At 41.7% G+C, this 21,864-nt stretch overlaps 1 protein-coding gene across 3 annotated transcripts in view; it reads left to right on the top strand.

Moving 5' to 3' along the window:
• LOC308125035 (BAR/IMD domain-containing adapter protein 2-like) overlaps positions 1 to 21,864 on the top strand; it is a 53,078-nt gene that overhangs the window by 3,162 nt on the left and 28,052 nt on the right. For all 3 annotated transcript variants that reach the window (XR_013936353.1, XM_080488498.1, XM_080488497.1), the window contains exons 2-3: positions 9,672 to 9,747; positions 13,069 to 13,155. Coding sequence is in view for 2 of the 3 variants with exons in the window: in XM_080488498.1 (XP_080344624.1) it covers positions 9,672 to 9,747; positions 13,069 to 13,155 (163 nt within the window). In the remaining variant the exon portion in view is untranslated. The remainder of the gene's footprint in view (positions 1 to 9,671; positions 9,748 to 13,068; positions 13,156 to 21,864) is intronic.

Genomic DNA, 21,864 nt, shown 5'->3' with positions numbered 1-21,864 from the left:
TCTGTGCCTGATGCGTGCATCACGCTTTTTGAACACACCCTGACAGGTAAGAGAATCGAAGGGTGTGGCACACCTCTACCAACCCTGAGGACAGCGCTCATTTTCCCATGCAGCAGCACCACTCCCTGACTGTCAACAGGGAAGGGGGGAAAAAAAAAGAAAAAGGATAGCATTTTCTCAAATGGCTGTTATGACAAAGGCAAAATTGCTGTTTGATGTTAAACGGATCAGGTGTGATTTGCCGTGCTCTCCTGGTATGAGATTGTCATTAGAGCTGAGTGCGAAACTGCTGCAGTAACGCAGCCTTCACATGAAACGCAGTGTTTGTGACTAGAAGATGTCATGTTATATAAAGGGCTTCTCTCTCGGTTGCAACATTGTCGTGACATTAACTCCACTCAAATGAATGATATGCTGATGATGATGGGAGAACTACAGTTTCACCACAGTATCATGTGGGAGATCTGAACAGGTGGTCTCTTAGCAACAACGTGCCATTATTCTTATGTGCTTCTGTCATATCGTTGTGCTAAAATACTCGCAGTTGGTGTAGGGCTAGAGAAGACAAGTCAGTTGTTGTTTTTTTTGGGCAATACGCATGTATTTATTTCAGGTGTTTAATTAAAAATAAACACGCTCATGCAACTATTCATGAGTGTTCACTGTAATCCCGCCTTGTCTGCTGTATGTACAGATCTGATGTCCCTGTGGGGATGCATTAGACATTGTCTGAGGTCACTTGAATGAAGATATCGTTCATTACTTTTTTACCATCACATCGGATTCCACTTGTCTTATAATATCTGATATTAAGCTGTTTGAATTGACTCCCGCTACCGAACGTCTACCTCCAAAATATTGTGTTTCAACAAGTTTATTCCTGCCGGAGCCCGGGGCCTTGAAAAGATTGCATTATCCACTGCAGGAGATATCATAACATTCATTGCCTGTGGAAGAGCAGATTTGTTCCTTGTGCCTTTGACTGCGATGCAGAGAGAGGACTATTGCTCCACACACCCACCTTCTCTGCACGTCTGGGGGTGGATGGTTTAGAGACATTCTCTCCTTTCTTTTACTCATCATTGCTTTTTTTCAAGGACGGAGACTGGAGAATCTCAGCGCTGAATCCAAGGCTACGCTATTGCCTGCGAGCGAGCTTTGTAGCATCACTGACAGAAAAGGTTGATGTGAAGTCGCTTTGTTTACATGGCTTCAAGATGTGACTTGTGCTGCAGAAACAGGAAGCACAGGCATACATGTGGGCATTCAATAAACACATCAAAATGTGTGTGTTTTTTTTTTTTTTCTTGTGGGGGTGGAAGAGAAGAGATGAGGAGAAGGGGAAAATAGATGGAGACATTCCACATCCTTGTTGAAATAGCCCCTAATTACTGTGGAGGGAAAAGCTGTAATTACACAGAATGAAAAAAGACACAGTGGCATCGACAGAAGAATTTGCCTTAGCACTCCAGCAGTGGACAATGGTCTTGTATTTATGGGTCATGAACTACAGTTAAAATGCCTGTGGCTACTGTTACTGTATGTGTCAGCGGTGGATGCTGCTACTTTAAGTAGCTTTGGCCACACTACACCCACAAGGCTAGCTCAAGCAGGCGGCCACGGTGTTCCTCTGAGCTTCAGATCAGTCATGCTATTGTGGAGAGAAACAAGGATTCTGCACGCATGCCCACATTTCCACGAAGCCACAAACTTTTCTTACGGGGATGTAAAGCAGCTTCTGCAACACACTTGCTGGAGTGATGCTCCGCACTAATTTCTTCTTTATGTCTGATTTACACCCATGGTTCGGCTGATGATCCTATTTGTCTTGCTGTTAATTGACAAACTAGCAGGATGTACATTTTAACACACAAGTGCAATCAAATCCATCAGCATAAAAAAAAAAAATCCAATCTCTGTATGCTGCATTTTAAACTGATGAGCACTTCGACTGGCACTGCGGGACACTTGATATGAAGTGATTTTGAATTTACATCTGTGAAGCATTAGAAATATGGATCTCTGTGTGTTTTGGACTCTGTTGAAATGTGAACGTTGCAAAGAGGCAATCAGCATTGGGACCCTCACACTGAACATCCATAATTTATTAAATTTCCAGCTTGAAGCTTTAAAACTACCACGCAATATGTAAATTTTCTGAAACCATCTGCACATATAAATTGAATCATCCCAAATTTAACGGAAGTTTAATACTGTTTGGAATTATTTTCTCTCCTAATGTTCATTTGGACTGGGCAAGAGTCCAGTGGCAATGATATTTTGAAAGATCCACAGAGCAGAATGGATCTATTGCTGGTCAGAAAACTAAAACTGGCAGATAAGCCCGGGCCGTGGTTGCTGTGGTAACTAGTGTCTGCATTGGGTTAGATGAATAGTGGATGCCCAGGGGTCATGCTGGCTACAGATGACAGCAAAGCAAACAAATACAGTAAACAGTTGGTCTCTGGTGAGCAAATGATATGCAGTGGCACAGATGCTGCAGTTTAAAGGTGAGAAAAGACAAATAACTTGTTTAACTGAGGTGAGGCTACTGTTCCACCTGAGGTACATAAACATGGGTGTGAAGCCTCATGTCTGATCAAGCTGTAGAAGTCATGACTTTGGGCTCTCTACTGGCAGACATCTAGAGTGAGACAAACCAAACGCTGTGAAATGTATCGTTACTGAACACAAAGTATTCTTGCTGCAACAAAATAACAAGCATCACCATCTTTCCTCAAAAATGAATATAAAGTCATTTAAAATGATAAATCAGTATCTTCTGTTCTTGAACTCACCGATAGATTATCTTCAATACATTTGTAGAGACAGACAGAGAGTGGAAAGGGCTCTTAAGAGCAAAACTGTTTGTAAGTAGTGCTTCACGATTTATGGGGCTCGAGATGCGACTGTTGAGTTTCCATGTTCAATCCAGTTTGGCAACATGACTCATGCTAGACTCAGAGATGTGACTGGAAGGCTGATATGGAAGTTTGTATTTTTACTGTGTGTGGCATTTTAAGGGGGGAGAAAAAATACAGATTTGCAGACATTTTAGAAACAAAATATTGGATAAAGATGTGTGGAGAGATTATTTTCAGGATGGCATCCATGGCTACTAATAGGTCTGTATTGGCTTTGGTAATTTATATTTAATGCTTGTTAGATTACAAATACAAGCACGTTTATAAGTGTCATGTTTATTTATGAACCCTCATAGTCGAAAGACATAACTTGAATTATCCGTTCTCATCAATCAAGTTGTAAAGAAAGAAAAAAAATCTCCTTTTTGAAAACTGTACATCACTTATACATGCCTGAATGTTACAAGTCTTGAACTGCTGACGGGACACAGTCACATCATTATCTGAGTGCTGAAACAGTCAGTATTCGCTGCATCAGCAGCCAAATGATCTTCTACCACACTTAGAAACTAAAGGAAGAAGGCTTTTAGCCTGTATAATATACGTAGATTTCACTCTGCTTGACATGACTGATTTATGAAAGTATACTCTGTGTGCTTCTACAACAAAAGAACGCAGGGACTTAAGTCGAGGCGTACAAAACTGCTCACGGTGCTGAAAAGTTTCCTTCCTTTAACTGAACCTGAAGAAAATGCATACATTCACGTGGTATTTTCAGATTAGATGTTCGCCTTGGCTTCCAGTGAAAGCTTTATGCTGCAGTATTACAAAGGCTGCAGGTATGTGAGAAGGACAAACCGCCTCATGACATCCACACAGTGTTTGCCTGGACTTTGCTCTGAAATAAGCACATGCTGGTGTGCTTGTTTTTCTAAACGGATTTGTACATTTGAAAACATTACATGTACATTTTGCTCTGTCGGCCATCGCAAAAACACATAAAAATGTCACTGGTAACTCGTGTAAACCTGTAAGTCGCATACCGTCATATGCAATGAGAATTTATCCTCTTTTACCAGAGGAAATGGGGGATGTCGGAACAGTGACTCGTGCCTCCTTTTTTAGCATGATCTTCAAATTAAATTGGCATTCCTCTGCTGAAATGTAATTAGAGTTGGAATGCAACCTTTCAAAAGTGGGTGTTGTTTTTCCAATATGGCAAACAAGTCTGGTATTATTAAGTGTGACGGCAAGAAGAGACAATTTGTGATCAGCTGTGACCACCCTTAACTATTCCCCTGACTCATTTGGAAGAACTCAGGGACCCTAACAAACACAATCTTTTGACAAGTCGCCCATGCATGCAGGTGTAGTGTGTCTACACATGTGCACATACACACACATGCATACATTGAAACAGGACAGCAATAAAGGAGAAATGTTTGCAACGTTATTACTACAGTGTTTGATATTTAATGATCTCCGTCCCGCTCGTCCCTTACACTTAACCGTTGAGATATGCTACAGGAGTACACAACAGCAAATACAAGTAGTTCAAGTGCTTTGTAGATATTCTGTGAAAATTTGTATTTGTACTCTCATGCACAGTGTTGTACGTGTACAGTACTGTAGTGACACTATTATCCAGAGCTGCCCTGGGGTTGAATGGAGTGGCATTGATTTCAGCTTTGCGTGATACATTTCTTGGACAGAATTTACATATTGCAGCGTCTTGACGTAGCATGTAGGGTAGATTCCTTTGTTTGTCTTGGCAAGTGTTCTACTTATAAGAGCTTTGGTTTTATCTTTCAGCATGTCTTTATATTATCACGACATAATACAGTCAAAAGGCAGATACTTCCCCAACTGCATGGATGACGTGTGAGCTTCAGGGTATTGACTTATGTACGATGGAGTTTTCCCGCGATAGATGGAGGTGGTAAGACACCGAGGTCTCAATATGTCTGCTCTTCATTTGGTGTTGCTTCTCATTTGTCTCGGTCAGCGAGGCAGAATATTAGACCGGCGCTAGCTATTTGCCCCGAGCACAATAATCAGTCAAGGTCCGGGTTGCTGACTGAGACTCATCCCAGAGTCGCTGCTCCTTATTAAGAGAGAAACGTCAATCCGCACCTCATCCACTTCCTTTACATTCCTCCTCCATTACGTCCTTAGACTTGGCCGCCTCTTGTTGCTTTTGCCACTCGACAGTCCTCACAAACATGGCAGTTCAGTGTTCATCTGATCCTGGGCATTTTCAGGCCTGTGGCAAGTTGCTGTGTAGAAGAGAGAACACGGGGAGGAGGAGTGAGGGGAAGTGTGATGGGGCCAGAAGGAACAGATGATGGCATCCTGGCCTCTGATTGTGCGTGATTTCCTTCGGTTCTAATCAGCTGGTGCTGCGTTCAAATTTCCCCCTTTGCATGTCATTAATATGTTTGTGTGAGTAGGTGTAAGTGTGTATGTGTGAGAGAGGAGAGAGATGAATGCAGAGATACATGAACATCCCATCATTTGAATCTGCCTTCTCCTTCAGATAAGCTGACCTTGTTTTGATTTGCTGCTTTCGCGCTGAGGAGAAAAGCGTTTGGTTAGTATGGAGCAAAGAATAACTTTAATCTCTTTAATGGTTTTGCTTATCTACGCCCTTTCTATTCATGCTCTATAACTCACTGTGTTTAGCTTGTCTCGTCCAACAGCACAAATGAGTGTCAAACAGGTTTTAATCATTTTGCGGGAGACGTTACTTTGCCCTCCTTTAATTTTCGCCCTGAGTGCCCGTTATGAATTCATTCAATTCTAATGTAGGCAGTGACAAAACGTAATGACTCTGCTTCTTGGGAAGGATGGCTATTACTCTCCAGCTGTGAAACATTTCTGATTTTATTAATTATTTAATTGAAAGATGATATAGAGAGTTTATAAATCGGGAGAAATGTTCAGTACATTTTTATATACCTGCCATAATTGGATTCAGTTGCTCTCTCTCTTTCTCTCCTTGTCTTTCTGTCTCTCTCCATGTCACATCTTTAAGTGTCTCCTGGCCCCATTTCCCAATTAGCTGCCACAATTAGGGTAACAATGTAGTACAAGAGAACTGGGATGACAAATTTAGCAACAATAGGAAGCGAAGAAAGAAGAAACTACCTCAGTTTTTTTTTGGCCCTCTCCCCTTCCCCTTAAGAGCATGGCTTTAATAAGGAATACCAATCCATGCCTCTTATATAATAGTTATATCAGTGGATATTCATGCGATTGGTTATTTGGACTTGTTCCATCACTGCATGTTTCTCTGTGTTTACTCGGTGGCAGTGGGTCAGTGAGTGTATGTGTGCTCGATAAGTGCAAGACAGGCAGCTAGGCTTGTGTCAGTTACCTTTGGCCCCTTCAGTGGGAGAGTGTGCAGTAATGATGCTGCATTGGGCCTTCTTTTTTATATAATCCTCCCACCTGTTCGAAACACCACCACTCTTTATTATAAACCCTTGTGTTAAAGGGCCAATGTGTAGGATTTAGGGGACTCTCTTCAGAATCTAATATTCATTATGCCGGATTTGCAGTGAATAATCACCAAAAACTAGGTATTGTTTCTTTTCTTTTCTTTTTTTTTTACTAGCCTAGAATGACACCCTTTTATTTACAGAGGGACAAATATTATTCTGAAGAAGCTTCCAGTTTCTTCGTCTGTTTCAGTAGTAGGCCACATAGGACAAACCAAATACTGGTTCTACAGATGACCTCTTTTATTAATTACCAATTTCACAACCATCAGAAGTTGGTTTACATGTTAAGTCGGCAAGTGCACATGAAGGCATAGATATGTTTGTGTTTTATGATGCAATCATGTGACCTCATGCTCATCAGAGAGACTGCAGTTCGTGTTGGAAACAGGCAGACCGAAAAAACATTCCTCGGCGGAGTCCTGGGGGATATCTTTTATCTTCCCAGGAGCAGCATGAGCGGGGATACCTTTTTGTACAAGCGCTTCGCGTACTTGAGATGGGATTCTCCCCCAATTATGTTTCTTTCCCTTTAACATATTAGACATTCCGAGCTAGATGGTGAATAAAAGGACCTGCTCAAGTTGCTGTTATGGGACTTCATAATCCTCTTGCCGCCATTGTTTCATTGTGGTTTGAAAATAAGTTTCTTTCCGAAAAACAATAAGCCAACCCTAAGTAAAGAGCAATTGATAACCATTGGAAAAGGCTGGAGTATATTTAGATGCTCTTTTTATGAGAACATTTTTCAAGGGTGACTGTTATGTTGTGTGTTTTCTTTTCTTTTTCTTTTTTTTTTTACTGTTCCTCAGAGCTGCTGAAACGGGGCACAGTGAGCTTCCAGCGTGTTCATTTTGCCTGACAGCTCGAGTCAGACGGAGAAACTCAAGGACAGTGATTGTAGACAGGCTGGTCACATTAACCAGACGAATATCACTCTTTTGTGTTGTTGCTCTAACTAAAATCTGTGACAATTAAAAGTTAGGCTAAATGGGTCACCCCCCCCTCACAGAACTCGAAACGCATTGTACCCCATCCACCACATCTATTATGCCACAAATGCTTTGCCTCACGAAAAGTAGTATTATTGGTTTGATTGCTTCATGGTCTTCATGGTATTGTTAGCAGATGTTGGCTTCCAAAGTCAAATAAAAGCCTCCCTCGGGTCATGTTAGTTAGATACTTTAAATTTGAATTCTGGTAAGTCCTTACACAGTCCCTGGCCAATTCATATACTTATTGCAAATGGACAATAAACTAATCACGTGGCAAGAACTCAACATATTCAGACATGCAAATCAAGATGATGAGAATGTTAATGGGGAAAGTAAGGTGATTGAAGTGACTTCTGTCATGGTTGTTTGTACCAGGTAGTTTGAGTATTTCAGAAAGCGCTGATCTTCTGGGATGTTCACACATAACCAGTTCTCGAGGGTTCACAGAGAAATGTCTGAAAAAGAGGGAATTGCATATACAGAAGACAATCTCTGACCACACAGCAGATAAAACATCGAGGCTGACGGGCGACAGCAGCTGAAGATCACACTGGGCTCTGAAAAGAAACAAAGTTTACAGTCTGCACAGGCTCACCAAATTGGACAATAGAAGATTTGAACATGTTATGGGAGTCTCCATTTTTGCTTCCACATTCAGATGGTTGGATCAGAAATTGATGTAAAAAACATAAAGGTGTGGCTCCATCCTGCCTTTTATTACCATTAGATGGTGTAATGGTGTGTCAGAGATTCTGTTGGCACGTGTCGAGCCCATTAGTGTCAGCTGATGATGGTTTAAATGCTAAAGCCGACTTGAGTATTGTTGCCGACTGTGTCCTTCCCTTTATGACCACAGTGCCATATTCTGATGGCTACTTCTAACAGGATGAGACCCCATCTCAGAAAGCTGAAATCATATTGAAGATCATTTTGAGCATGACGGTGAGTTCCCTGGACCAGAAAGGTCTCTTCATTTCATTCCATGAGTGCACCATTAGGATGTAGTGAAAAGGGAGAATCGCATTATGATTGCTCAGCTGACAAATCTGCAGGTAATGTTCAGTGCAGGCACATTAGCATTGGGGGGGGGGGGAAGCAGCAAGGTGTACCCAATGTAATACCAGTAATGTAAATGCCCTCATCCATTCTGCCAGAATTTGAGCAACATTAATATACTTTAAAAATCAACATTCAATGCTGTTAGTTGAGTTAAGCAAATCAAAATAAACCCTCAGCTGCATTGTCTTTGTCTTTCTCACATAATCAGAAACTGTTGAGGAAATATTTGTTAGCAGATCAACAACAAAGAAAAAGCTGTTTGTTTTTTGTCTCATTTTGCTGTACTAGCTTTTGGTGCAGGCTCAGTCATGGAGAGGCGTAGTAAGATAGTTATTGTTGGTAATGAAAGTATCAGTGATGTATGGCTGACTCACTGGTATTTCTACTGTAGGTGGGTTGTGCTGCACTGAAGCCACTTGAACTGCAGCTACTGACGATACAGCATGCACACGCAGATATGGAGTCGTATCTAACGCTTGGTTCTTATTGAAAACAAAAGATAAGCAGCAAAATGAAGAGTTGAACAATGTTCAAGAGAAGGATGCACGTTATTTTCTCGACGAGGTGGTGGTGGTTTATGTTGAGACTGTTGACGCCTTGGTGTGTTTTGCGACAGTGGATGTTTGGGCTTGAAGTAGATTATTAAGTGTTCTCCCACAGTATTGATAGTCCGTGTAGGGAGGGACTGCTGCTGCAGCAGTGTTGTGGCTGTCTGCGTGTCCCCTGGCTGTTCCTGACTATCTGACTGGGGACTTGCTAATTGGAGGAAGCCCTGCAGGAGCAGAGGAGGAAGGAAGGAGAGGAAAGGTAGAAAAGTGGCGGAGGAAACTGGTGGTGGGGAGAGATGTCGGGCACAAGGCGCTTCAGCTTTTTGACTGACTCAGCCTGGAGTGCAGTGCCATAATGTGTGTGTCTTAACAGCACAATGCACTGTGTCTGGATCAACAAAAATCTAAAATCTGCAACATAAACAAGTTAGAGTTTTATAGAAAAGCATCAAGATTCATTAAATTTTGCAATGTATGTGAATCCTTTGTGTGTGCTTGCATGCGTGTGTGTGTGTGTAAACATTGTACTGAGTGGTGTTTATCCTACAAGAAGCAGGTTTTCTGCATCTGGGGGAGGTTTGTGTGTGTTAGAGAAACAAAGAGAGACTGGATGGAGTAAGGTTGTACGCCCTCTCTGGACTTGACCCTGCTCTAATGATGAAGTGAAACCTCAATCTTTCATCTCTCTCTTGTTTTCTCTTTCAGACCATCATGGAGCAGTTCAATCCCTGCTTACGGAACTTTGTTGCCATGGGGAAGAACTATGAGAAGGCCCTTGCCAGTAAGTCCTTTTTTTTTTTTTTTTTTCTCATTAATTTTTTTTTCTTCTTGCTCCCTATTTGGCTGCAGGTTTAGGCATTTAGCCAAGCAAACACTCTGCCTCTTACTAGGTTTTTTCTTTTTTTTTTCTCACTCGCCGTGTATATCTATCTACATATCTGTCATTTTGTCTTACTAAGAAAGGACAATATTCATCCTGCTGCCAAATTGTCTTTCCTTATCATGTGGTACACAGCTTCTGGCTCTTGTGGTGTTACATAAAGAGAAACACAGAAGACCCTTTATCGAATTCTGTAGTGCTCACACGAAGGTAATCCCTTTTAAAACATTTGCATATTCCTTCGTTTATTACTCCAAAATCAAACACACAATGACCAATCTTACACTTCCTCATCAGGGTTTGGAAATTACTCAGTGGCATATTTAGATTTTTATATATAATATTTTCCCGATTTATAAAATTACCCTTTCCCACAGGCCCTTGGGCAGTTCTGTTGAGTTCCAGATGGCTCAGTATGAAATGCACAGTCTTTCAACAGCTCAGAACTCATTAACTATTTCTACACAGACTCAAATTATAATCAATCGAGACAGAAGCGTGTACACTTACCCATAATGGCCATTTAAACTTCTTATAAAGTGAAACATTTAGGTATGATTTAATGAATTAAATTTTATTTATTGATTTAAATGACTTCATTTGACTACTTTCCCAAAATAAAGTAACATTTTTCTTAATCAGTAACGTGTCCCAACACTGAACACTGAACCTTTTAGAAGTTTCCTTTCCCCGACTTTGTAAATCTTCTAAGTCCCCTCCCCCTGTTGCCCCACAACATTAACAGAAGACCTCATATCCTCTTCCCACCTAATCTGGCCATGAGTGGGGTTTGCACACACCCCTCCCCAGCCCTATGCTTCGTCCCACTGATACACACAGTAACTAATCCTGGTGTAGGTAGGAGACAGACTGGGAAGGGGCTCAGTGAGCCATTAAAGACCCACTTTGCAGAATTGGCTCAACCCAAGGGACTAAGTGGCTCTGATTTGCATGGGAAGAGGGTGGGAGAGCACACTTCCACCCATATGGTGCATTCGCTGAAACTATTCAACGACATTAATGCCAAAAGGGCTCCATGGGTCGGCCTGTTAGATCTGGATATTAATGTACTTCAGATATTTTGGCAGACTCATCAATCACTGATGTTCCTAGTGTTTCATAAATGGCAAAAAATGTACTCAGCTGGTTGAAACGGAGTATCAATCACAGTTACACATTATGAAACATACAAAATGACACTGTCAACACAAAGAGATTTATCATCGCTGTGATTAAGATGTGAGGCTCCTCTCCTTCAGAGTGAAGGGTGTGTGATGGATCTGTTGCTCTGAAATACACCCCGCCCATACCAATTCTCTGCCCCGCAATCAGAGATCTGGTAATCCTCTCCGTCTGTCTCTGTGAACCCCTCTCTGCACATTTCATTAGACAGAAGTGTCCGTATAGATCCAGCTTATCGTCTCAGCCATCCTTCAATTGCACAAGCATTATCTCACATGCTCCAGCATCAACAATAAGAAAATCTCAGTCACCCCAAGATCTGCCCTAGCTTCCAAGAGCCTGTTCACACCACCCCTTGCCACACGTGCAATCTTACATGAACTGACACTCGCACATCTTCCACATCAAGGCGGGCACGAGGAGCATTCGGCATAATGAGGAGAATGATGCTCTGAAGGCTCCGCTATCATTTCAAGGTGTTTCCCCAGCAAGACGGGAGGGAGGAATTGCGTGCAGTCTTCAGCAGTTGACTCAGCTGTAATTGGGATTAGCATTAGGATATGCCCGTCAGCCATAGGGCTGAGCTCTGAGGGTTTCAACATCGGGGACTTTTTTTCTGTTGCGATGCAGCAGCATCAGTCTGCCGCAATTAGCCTCTTCCTGCCAGGCTATTGTTGTAAATGTGTCCCTCACCTGGCAGTTGTCTGCAGGCAAAGGACCAATCTGTCACCTGGACCGCTGCTGAATTCACCTCCAAAAGCAGGAGCCATTACTCACTAGACATGGTGTGACTGGTGAGGGGCTGTAGGAAGGCTGGTAGAAATCATGTTAGCCGAGTGTGCCCCGTGTGACCTACATTGTCCAGCATATGTCATCGGTGATGTTGCAGGCACTGTCTTTCAATCCACTGAGAAGAGTCGGGCAACATTAGATTTATAGGTAATCTGACTTCTGCTATCTGGCAATTCCTTTTACACACCCTTTTGTAGTACTGTGTGAGCTCACCTGCATTATGTTGATATTTACTATTGCCAAGGGGCAGCCCTGCAGGTTGAATCTTTGGAGGTGTGTAAACAATAATCCCTTCATCCGTCAATGGGTTACCCAAGTGACTGAGTCACCCTGCTGTCCAGTGTAGAGGCATACTGACAACAAAAGGTGGAATGGATTGGATGGAGGAAAAGCCTGGCTGCGGTGCACAGCATGTGGCATACAGCAGAACATTGATATTTCCTCAGTGGGGCCAATATACTCTGTCAAGTGGCTTGTTGATCTTCAGTGGAAACGATTAGATAAAAAAAAAAATAAATGCTCTCATGTTTTTCATTTATCGATTGCCTAAATACTTCACCACCAAGTAATTCACTTATTCACTCACATACTGATATTATCATCAATCAACATTGATTAAAGCCCAGAGCAATAAACTCGCACAACCTCTTGATGGATTCAGAGTGCAGTGTGGATCACTGACCGCATGTCACCGTTAGAAAAGCTTGTAAGAATAACGACAAAGCCATTGTGGGAGTTGAAAAGCTTGGAAGCTTGATCAAATTATGCATCACCGAATGTGAAATATGGTAAAAAAAAATAACTTTTGTAGTAAAGTGAAAGTAATTCTCTACATGTTAACCTTAATCCTTAAATACATATAGTGAAGCCACATTCTAGAAATTGTAGTCAAACAGTGTTGTGCTCGTCTGCCTTGCATTGCATGCACAGATCATCTGTGTGAAAATGATTTCCTCTTTGCAATCAAGCATGCGGAATGTCAATGAGATAATTTGTGTAGCAGCATTAGATTTGCTTTATTTTCTGATTGCAAGAAGCTGTGCCTCCAAAAGCAATTGGGGAGTAGCAGAAGTAAAAGGGGAAAAAGTGCGTGAAGTGTGAATATTATACCATCTGTGGCTAGAAAGTTGTGAACTGTGTTTCAAAAAACTGTAAATGTCAACTTTAAATGTGAGAAGATAGTGATCTGTAACCTCTAACCTAAAAACCGCCCTACTTTCTGTTTGTTCTGCCTCTCCTCCCTGATAGATGTGACATTTGCTGCCAAAGGCTACTTTGATGCTCTGGTCAGAATGGGTGAACTGGCCAGTGAAAGTCAAGGATCCAAAGATTTGGGTAAGCGACCGACATACAACCGATGACCTCCCTCCTTTTGCCCGTTCTCTTGTCTTTTCTGCTTCGGTGTCTTGTCTCACTCACGTTGGCTTTCAATGGTGTTATCGCTCCTCGATACAGTTACATGCACACCCATTCCTATAACTTCAACTTTGTTATGAAATGTAGCCACAGCGGCTGAGTAGCATTCAGAGAGAAATGTGTGGGCTGATGCAGGAGCTGGTTTTTATTTTATTTTTTATTTTTATTAGAGTATTTACTGAATCATTTTAGTCTTGAGGCACTTTGTTTGTGAGATTGTATGATGGAAGAAAATAACTTCCCAATTTACGAGCCCCCGTTTGACAGAGAAACCTTATCCGAAAATAACATGGCTGGCAATGCCGAGTGTGGTATCAACACCGTGAGGCAGGGGATGCAAATCATTTATTTACAACAGTATAGATGATGATGACACGTTTTCATTCCACCCAAAAAATGAGATTTTTGGAGAATCCTTTTTATATGTGTGGTTGGAGTCTGGGCGTCAGCTGCTTTTCCCATGTAAGTGTGTGGCTAAAATACATTGTTACAGCACCTTACATGGTGTGTGTGTGTGTGTGTGTGTCTGTGTGTCATCGGTGTGTTTTGCGGTTAAAAGTGTAGAGGTCAGTTGAAGAAGCAACACCTGGTCCTCCCATAGCGAGTCGTTTCCTTGGTGATCTCTGCGTGTATATTTGCTGTCCCCCGTCCCAGGGGAAATCAGCTCTCGTTTGGAGAGATTTCCTTTGCGCTGATTGTTCTTTCAACCGCTTGATCTGCGTGGAAGTAGCTGTTGATTTGACGGGGCCTTTGTTGCAGTGGCGCAGGGATCCAGTTTTGGTTTCCTACAGCCTCAGCCAACAGGGACTGACATGAAAGTGCTTTCGGGATGTTTTATTCAGCAAGCTCTCTCCATCTCTCTCCATCCCTCTCTTCCTCTCCATCTCACAATGTCTGTGAGGTTTTCCATTGATCCCAAAGTTTACAGCAGTACCTGCACGTTGAACCGAGGCTTGCTTACAGTAGCACAATGTCCCACACCAGGCACCCTCAGTTGAACTTGTCGCACAATTTGCCAGCCGATCCAGTCTCTTGTTGCACTGTCACAACTGTCTAATTTGGTTCTGTTTTTAAGTGACACGTTATTTCAATATGTGTTTAGGCTTCAGTCTCTCCTGGCTGCTGAATTAACAACTATTTATGAGGGAGGTGAGGCCACCAAATCTGGAAACTGCGCATATAGTAAATGTGTGCAAGTATAAGAAATGATTTCAGAGTCAGAATTTCTACCTGAAGGATGGTAAAAAAGAAAGCTGGATGTTTTAATTGACTCGTCCTCCCAGTCAAAAGACTCATCTTTTGTTTTTGTCACTTCTCACTCAATTTTTTCTTCTTTTTTTTTTTTTAATTCAAAGCATTTGTAACATAGCTAAAGAAGCTCTGTCTTTTTGTGTTTAGTGCCTGTTTCCACTACAATGTACAAGCTAAATCCAATACACGCCACTGTCATTCCCAAAGGGAGCACTGGTGTTTTATTTTCCACCCACATGATTGCATGTAGTTGACGTCCCCGCCCTCAGGTTCGGTGCCACTATGGTGACCTCCAGTTAAACTGTGCGAGGGGGGTAAGACCCAAAACGCTGAGTTTCCTGCCTTACACATGGGGCGGCACAGAAATATCCACACGTTTGAGGAAAAAGAGAGGAAACGAGCTAAGAACAACACAGCCGGCAGTGTGCGAAATATGACAACGCCTACATTATGCATCAGAAATGTAGCTTGAAGACTTAAATATTAATTTAATTCAAGATTTGTTTTTTAAATATTCCTTTTTGTAATTATTTTTGTGCTAATTTCATCACTTCTAAGAAATAGTGCCACAAATGTATTCAAACCAGAGGGAAAAGTTCTGATGAGCAGGGCGCCACAAAAGCTGATCTGACCAAAGTGTTATGTGTACGCTAAACGAGACCACAGATGACCTGTTCTGTCGATGCTCTGACACTTTTGAACCCCTGAGGAGACGAAGCTGATTATGTTTTTTAAGTCACTTTTTAATAACATACATCTAAATAAACAATAAACATCTAAATGTGCCTTTTCAAAGTTTGTGAAATTTGATTATGAGGTATATTTTAGTTTTATCAGCTACATTTAAACAATCTTTTATTTTATTTTTTTCATCCTATTAATCTCCTCTTCTTATTTAGTTATTTTCATAGATTTCCTTGTTTTTTTAAATTCTTGCCTTTAAGAAATTTCTCTATAGATGAAGTTATTTATTCTATTTACACCACTGGGTGGTGATCCATTGGTACACTTGGCATGGTGCTGTTGCTTGTCGATGTACAGGTTCTACTCCGAACAGTTTGCCCATCACAGGTCAAAATTTAAGAGAGTGAGACGCTCGCACGCACTCACTTAAACCCACTGAGGGTGAATGTTCAAATTCAGCACAGAGAGGTCCACACGCTGAGACTGTGAGGCTCGATGGCTCCCCGCTGCGCGGCCATTCACCACCGGGATATCAGGGATAAAACACGAAGTGGTAGTGTGCAGATAGCTTTCCATGTGATCTCATCACCGCCTGATTTGCCACGCAGACATCAATCAGTTCAGCCACATGATGGATCAGTTGCAAGCCGTCTTGTCAGTGACTTGAGTGCTGAAATCTTGTCAAAAGATAAACAGCCTTTTTTTTTTCCTCCTGTCCTTTATTTGCGCATGCTTACACATGATTGTGCTTGTTAGAGTTCAAGTTAATGTTGCACCGCTTTAGCCTGGTAATTCCACAGAGGCTTGGTAAGAGACGGACTGCAAATGGTCCCACCTACACACCTAAGAGTCGGCAGCTGCTCTCCATCTCCTTCCTATCTCCTCCCTTTTTTTTCCCTCTTGTCTTACACACACACACGCGCACACGCACACGCACACACACACTCCTTTAAATCAAGGAGTCAAATTACCTTGTGAATCTATTGCTGTTTTCATTATCCGTGCATCGAAATGCTTCATAGCTTGGCTGCAGTCTTAATTCATTCCTTCACAACACATTATGTCCCCCCAAAGGGATCCACCCTTGGGCCTACTCTTTGTGCATGCATGTGGTCATGCCTTTACATCTTACATGCTCGTGTGAATTTTCTTTATACAAACCTTGTGTCATTTCTAGATTTTTTTAAAAGCTCAAGTGCTCTTTTAATCCACTTGTATATATCTCTGCCTAAAGAGACTCTCTCTCTCTCTCTCTATCTCGCCAGCCCCACTACTCCCACACGCTCTCTCCCACATATCCTCCTCTGGTTGGGCTAATCATCGCCTGTCACTTTGCCACCCACACACACACGCACACATGCACGCACTCACACACACACCTGCTATCCCTCCCTCGTTCCCCCCTTTTTCCCAGCTCTCCCTCTGTTTTCTGCCTACCCTCCTTCCTTTTTTTTTTTCTTTTATCCTTCTTTATGTTGAAGGAGTGAGCACTTATTACTTGAGTGAGAAGTGTGGCTTTCCAACCCTTCTAGGGAAATGCAATGAGATATATTTACAACGGTCCTTAACCGGCCAGCTTGTCTCCATTGTGTTTATATTCATTTGAAGCTGGAGGCTTGTTATTTATGACCAGGTCTGTAACCAAGGCAATTTACATGCTTAGACTCCACCAGAAGTCTTTTGTTATTTGAATTTGTCATCAACCAAGAGCTTCTTTTATATTTAGGATGAGTCACACAATGATAGCCAATCCGCCAGCTCTGCATTTTTCAAACAAGCCTATGATTGGCTTCACAGTCAATTGTAGGTGTGAAATTGCTGAGTTTGGTGTAAAATCAGTCTGATCATCAGCGGTTCCATCTATAATTGAGTACCCAGAGGCAGCAGTGGCTTTAGATTTCCAGTGTCCTTTAATCGCTGAATGAGGGGTTTGATCTTCATGTCTATATGTTGGAGTATCCTCAGTCACTTGAATCCATGTTGCTCCCAGTCGCAGCTTTGTGGATGTGTGATTGTGCATGTGAATGACTGAATGTGATTTAAATCTAAAGTGGTCTGGGACCTCTAAGATTAAGATGTCTCATACAACTTGCTGTCTGTTTAGCATCTTCTGTAACATATCACATTCACAATGAGACAATGCAATGGTTCTTCATTATGTTTTCATAATGTATGCTTCTCAAAATCTCTTCACTCACCATTCATCTTAGCTGCCAATATTGTCCACCGATAAATGTAGTCTTAAGTATCAAGCCTCAAGCAAAGGTGGGGACGGACAGCACAGATCTTGTTTGCTCTTTCTTTTTTTTTATAAGTTGCTGTACACACTTTTTTTTTTTTTTTTCCTGTATTTAGATTCAACAGATGCTTCAGTTATCAACACTTCAGGCAATTTGACAAACCTGCAGTTTTATGTTTGTTGTTAAACTCGCCAAAACCTTTAAAAACAGACTTTGAAATGTGAAATCACCAATGTTTACTGCGTTTTCCTTCCTGGTGCCCATTGATTAAATCGGTGAATACATCACTGTGGAGCGTTTAACTAAGTCAGCAAAAAGGTTGAACAAATAGGAGATGTTTAAATGTCTAAATGCTACATATCATTGCTTCTGCAATTATTTCCACTATGATGGTCCCTTTTGGAAACGATGCAGCTGCATGATATAATATAGCCACACATTGAAGGAGACCAGTGTTTTGGCTGCAGGCCCATTTAAAGCTCACCAGAATGGTCAAGCTGCTCTTGCCCTCAGGTAAAGTGGAATTGAGAGTTTCTGCTTGCCTGGCCGGGTGTGTTCCTCCGTCCTACTGTTCCACCCGGTACACTTGCATGCAAAGCATAGATACAGCTGAAGTATGTCGCTGTCTCTTTCAAAGAATTGACTCCACCAGTTCTTGTCTTGTTTACAGTTTGCAACCTGCTTTTGTCTGACTTCCTGTTTATCTTTTCATATTCTGTTTGACTTCCGGATCAGGATGACATGGAGATTTCACGCCCGTGCAGCACACCTTATCTGTTTCCAGTTTCCAAATATATGTAGATCTACTTTCAGTTGCATCATCTGGGTGTTTTAGTTGTCCCAACATGTTCACATATACTTTATAAATCCAGTTCAAGTCGGATTAATGCAAATAAATATTCCATTTTCAGGGGTCATGTAACCTACACATAATGTATATTGGGAAGCTGTACAGATTAACCTTTATCGGGACTACTAACTCAGTGCGAGCCTTTTTGCACACGTCTACAACACATCGATAATACAGTGTCTATTTGCAAAGGGCTTTCCTTCATCGCATTCTCTACCTTACAATAACTTTTGCTCCCTCTCGGCCACTCCACTGATTATCCCGTTGTTGCCTACATGGACAAAAATGTGAAAAGCTTACATGTTAGGCTCCCCAGCTAGAAGAAATCAAATATCTTTTTCTGCCCTCTTATCAAGCTCTATAAGCTTACTAATTACCTCATTGTAATAACATGCCATGTATGATTCAGCACAAAGTCTTTGTCTTCTGGGAAATCACATGCATTAGGAAAAAAAGACAATATTAAACTGTAGTCAACCAATGGATCGCTGCTGGGAGAGGTACTCCTCCGCACTCCTCCTCACACACACTCACACACAAAAATTCATATTCCTCTCAGTAATTATCTGAGGAAAAAAGCGGTTCACTCAGGGAAAATTAGGCTGCAAACTGATGTAGCATAATTGTCTTTTTTAGGTTAATGGACCTGGGACACGAGCATTAAATTCCTGCTTGTAAATGGATGTTGTCTAAAAAGCTAGATGACATCTCTGTTAAGATTAAAGGTTTGTGTTGGCAAAGGAGGCGTTGACGCTGTCGTGCCATATTTGATTGAGCACCCACAAGTCCACATACTGTATACAAGCGCCTCTCTCTTTGTTTCGCCTTTCTGTCGCTCTGTCTTTAGTCTGGCCTACCTCTCTCCTCCTCTAGCACCTGTCCCTGTTTAAATGAGAGCAGAGGAGCTCTTTTCTTAGCTCCGTGCCACCATCCCAGGGGTCCCTGCCTTCTCCTGCTCTATTTCTGAGCTGCGCACTGCATGATGGGACGACAGTGGCCCCTACAGTATCCATCCACAGACACTCGCGTTGCCCTTCATTTGTACATACCGGTGAACAAGTAATGGGGAATTTTCACACGTGTCAGAGTATCAAAGTAAGCAAATAAATCGCTTAACCTGGCAGTTTGGGATTAACGGATAAAACATCACTCATGGAGACAATGATGAGATTTAGACAATAAAAACTCCACAGAGGCAGAAGCCCACATGTATGCATATTAGTGGAGACACAAAACACTATGTTGCTAAGCAACTCGGTGATTCTTGATATTCTTCTCTGGACAGTGAGTTACAGCAGTCGGTGAGTTTGTTGTACTCTCTCGTATCGGCAGCTTTCTGTAAATTCAGGGCTTCACGAAGGCCATAGTCTCTGATCTGTGTAGGCTCAGCTTCACTCCTGTATTCGCTGCTCAATACAGTAACACAGTCCCTCACCCTCTCATTCTCAATGAGCACTTTAAAGTTTGCCTAAAGCAGCAGGAATAGTATACAGGCCTAATATAATTTAACGTTTAAGTTCATTTTTGAAAGTAAAAGTGAAAGTGGTGCCCATCAAACGATTTCTAAATCAGCATACTGTAAATCCAGGCCCAGTGTGCACCTGCTAGTCATGGAGCATCGTGGGCGTGTTTGAATTGGCTCACATAACACTGTGCATTAAATCAGTGATTAAGCAGTTTGTTTATTGTTATTATTTTCCAACTGAGGTTACTCTAATCTTAATCACTGCCCACATCATGACACCATCCATTATTGGATTGGTGGACACTTTTGTACTGTCCGCAGGCTGTCAGTCAAGTAAAAAACATTCTTCATATTCTGAAGAGATGGCAGTGAATTTATATGTTCGTATTATGTATGTATACTTTACAGACTGAGATTTTCTCAACTGAATAAGTGATGCATTTCTGCATTCGTTTGTTTGGTATGACAGAATGAAACCTTCCACTGACAGTGTGGCATGAAAATGTGACCAAACCAGTCTGCACACATGAAGAGTGTTTTTTTTTGTTTGTTTGTTTGTTTCATTTCTTATATATTCGTAGTTGTATGTGATTTATTTTATTTTTTGTCTGTGTGTGTGAATTTTTAGATCTCGTCTGTTGTACTGTCATAACTTTGCAATTTGAATAAGTGTCTGAAGTAATTTGCAGGGGAAGAGGAGGTGGTAGAGGTGACCCGAGCTCAGCACTGATGATTAGGAATCATCACTGCAGCGATCGGGTCACTGATCTTATCGGTGAAAGGCATGATAGTGATCATCAGTAATCATGCCTTGCATAGAACTCGCCTGTTTGGACTGATACTCGACTTAAAGGCAAGGCAAGTTTATTTTAAAAGCAGTCAGACATGAATAAGCAGGGGTGAGAAACATTTCAAAGTTGTTAAGATTTTCTGATGGATTCATTGGGTCGTGTGCCGTTTTAGTAAGTGTAGCAGAAATAACACAACACCACCTGAGAACTGAGTGACGGCGAGGAAAAATGAAACATTAATGCTGCATTTTCTTTTGAATTCTCTACTAATTTGCACCAGTTAACTTATTTAAAAATGGCTGCATGTTGAACTTTACCTTTTTTTTTTTTTTTTTTTTTTAAACTAGATTTTTTCCTTTTAAGGTTATAGGTCTTCTGTAGTTTGCACGTTCTCCCTGTGTGTGAGTGGGAGGGTTTCTCTTGGTACTCTGCTTTCCTCCCACAGTTTAAAAACATGCACGTGAGGTTATTATGGTGTCTCGATGCTGCCCATAGGTGTTAACATAAATGTGTCTCTGTGATGGACTGGCAGCTTGTCTAGGGTCGGCTCGACTCTGTTCCAACTCAAATTTGGGTGAAACACTGCAGAAAATGCATTCAACAATAAATCCAGTCCAGTGCATCTTTATCCTGGGAACTGCATGCACACACTTACTTGGTGTTGGATCTGTGCATTTTTCAGACCTTTAAATCAAACATGCACTTGTGACACTGTTTCCAGTGCGAGGTCTGTTTCAAGCGTTGCATATTCATGCACAGATACACTCTGTGTGTTCGAGTCCCTGGTTTACTTTGAGCCAACTGCGTAGTGCAATGTCTGAAAGCTGAGCTTGTTTTAGTTTACCCAGTCTGTTCTTTATATCCAGACCTTTCCTCAACGTGACTGTGCCGTTTCTTTCATCGTCTTCATTTTAGTGCAAAGCTCTCTGCATCAGAGTTTAAGAAACTGTGCAGGATAAGGCTCAAAATGTAATGGGTATCAACAACAGTCTCTTTCAGTTACATGATGTATCTTGTTATTGGTGTATTCTTTAGGGATTTTGTTCCCTTTCACTCCCTTCCTTGCATCTCTACTTGTTGCTCACTGTTTGCCTAATTTGCCCTCCAGGAAAATGAGTTTCTCTTTCACGCTGAGCTCTCGTCTCTTTGAAGTTCACACTTGGAATTTGTAAAGATTTTGTCACAAATCGGGAAGAGACAAAAACACCCCATATCGCTGAAGGGATTCCACACCCACCCACCTTACAAACACATACCATCATCTGTATGTCTCTGAGCGACTGTCTGTACCTTTTCAATCCGGCTACCGACATACTCATCCCACAGATACTTTACATGGCCCTCCTT

The sequence above is a fragment of the Lipophrys pholis genome, assembly GCF_963383615.2.
Source record: "Lipophrys pholis genome assembly, chromosome: 19".
Taxonomy (NCBI): Eukaryota; Metazoa; Chordata; class Actinopteri; order Blenniiformes; family Blenniidae; genus Lipophrys; species Lipophrys pholis.
This window is presented reverse-complemented; position numbering and strand designations above follow the sequence as displayed.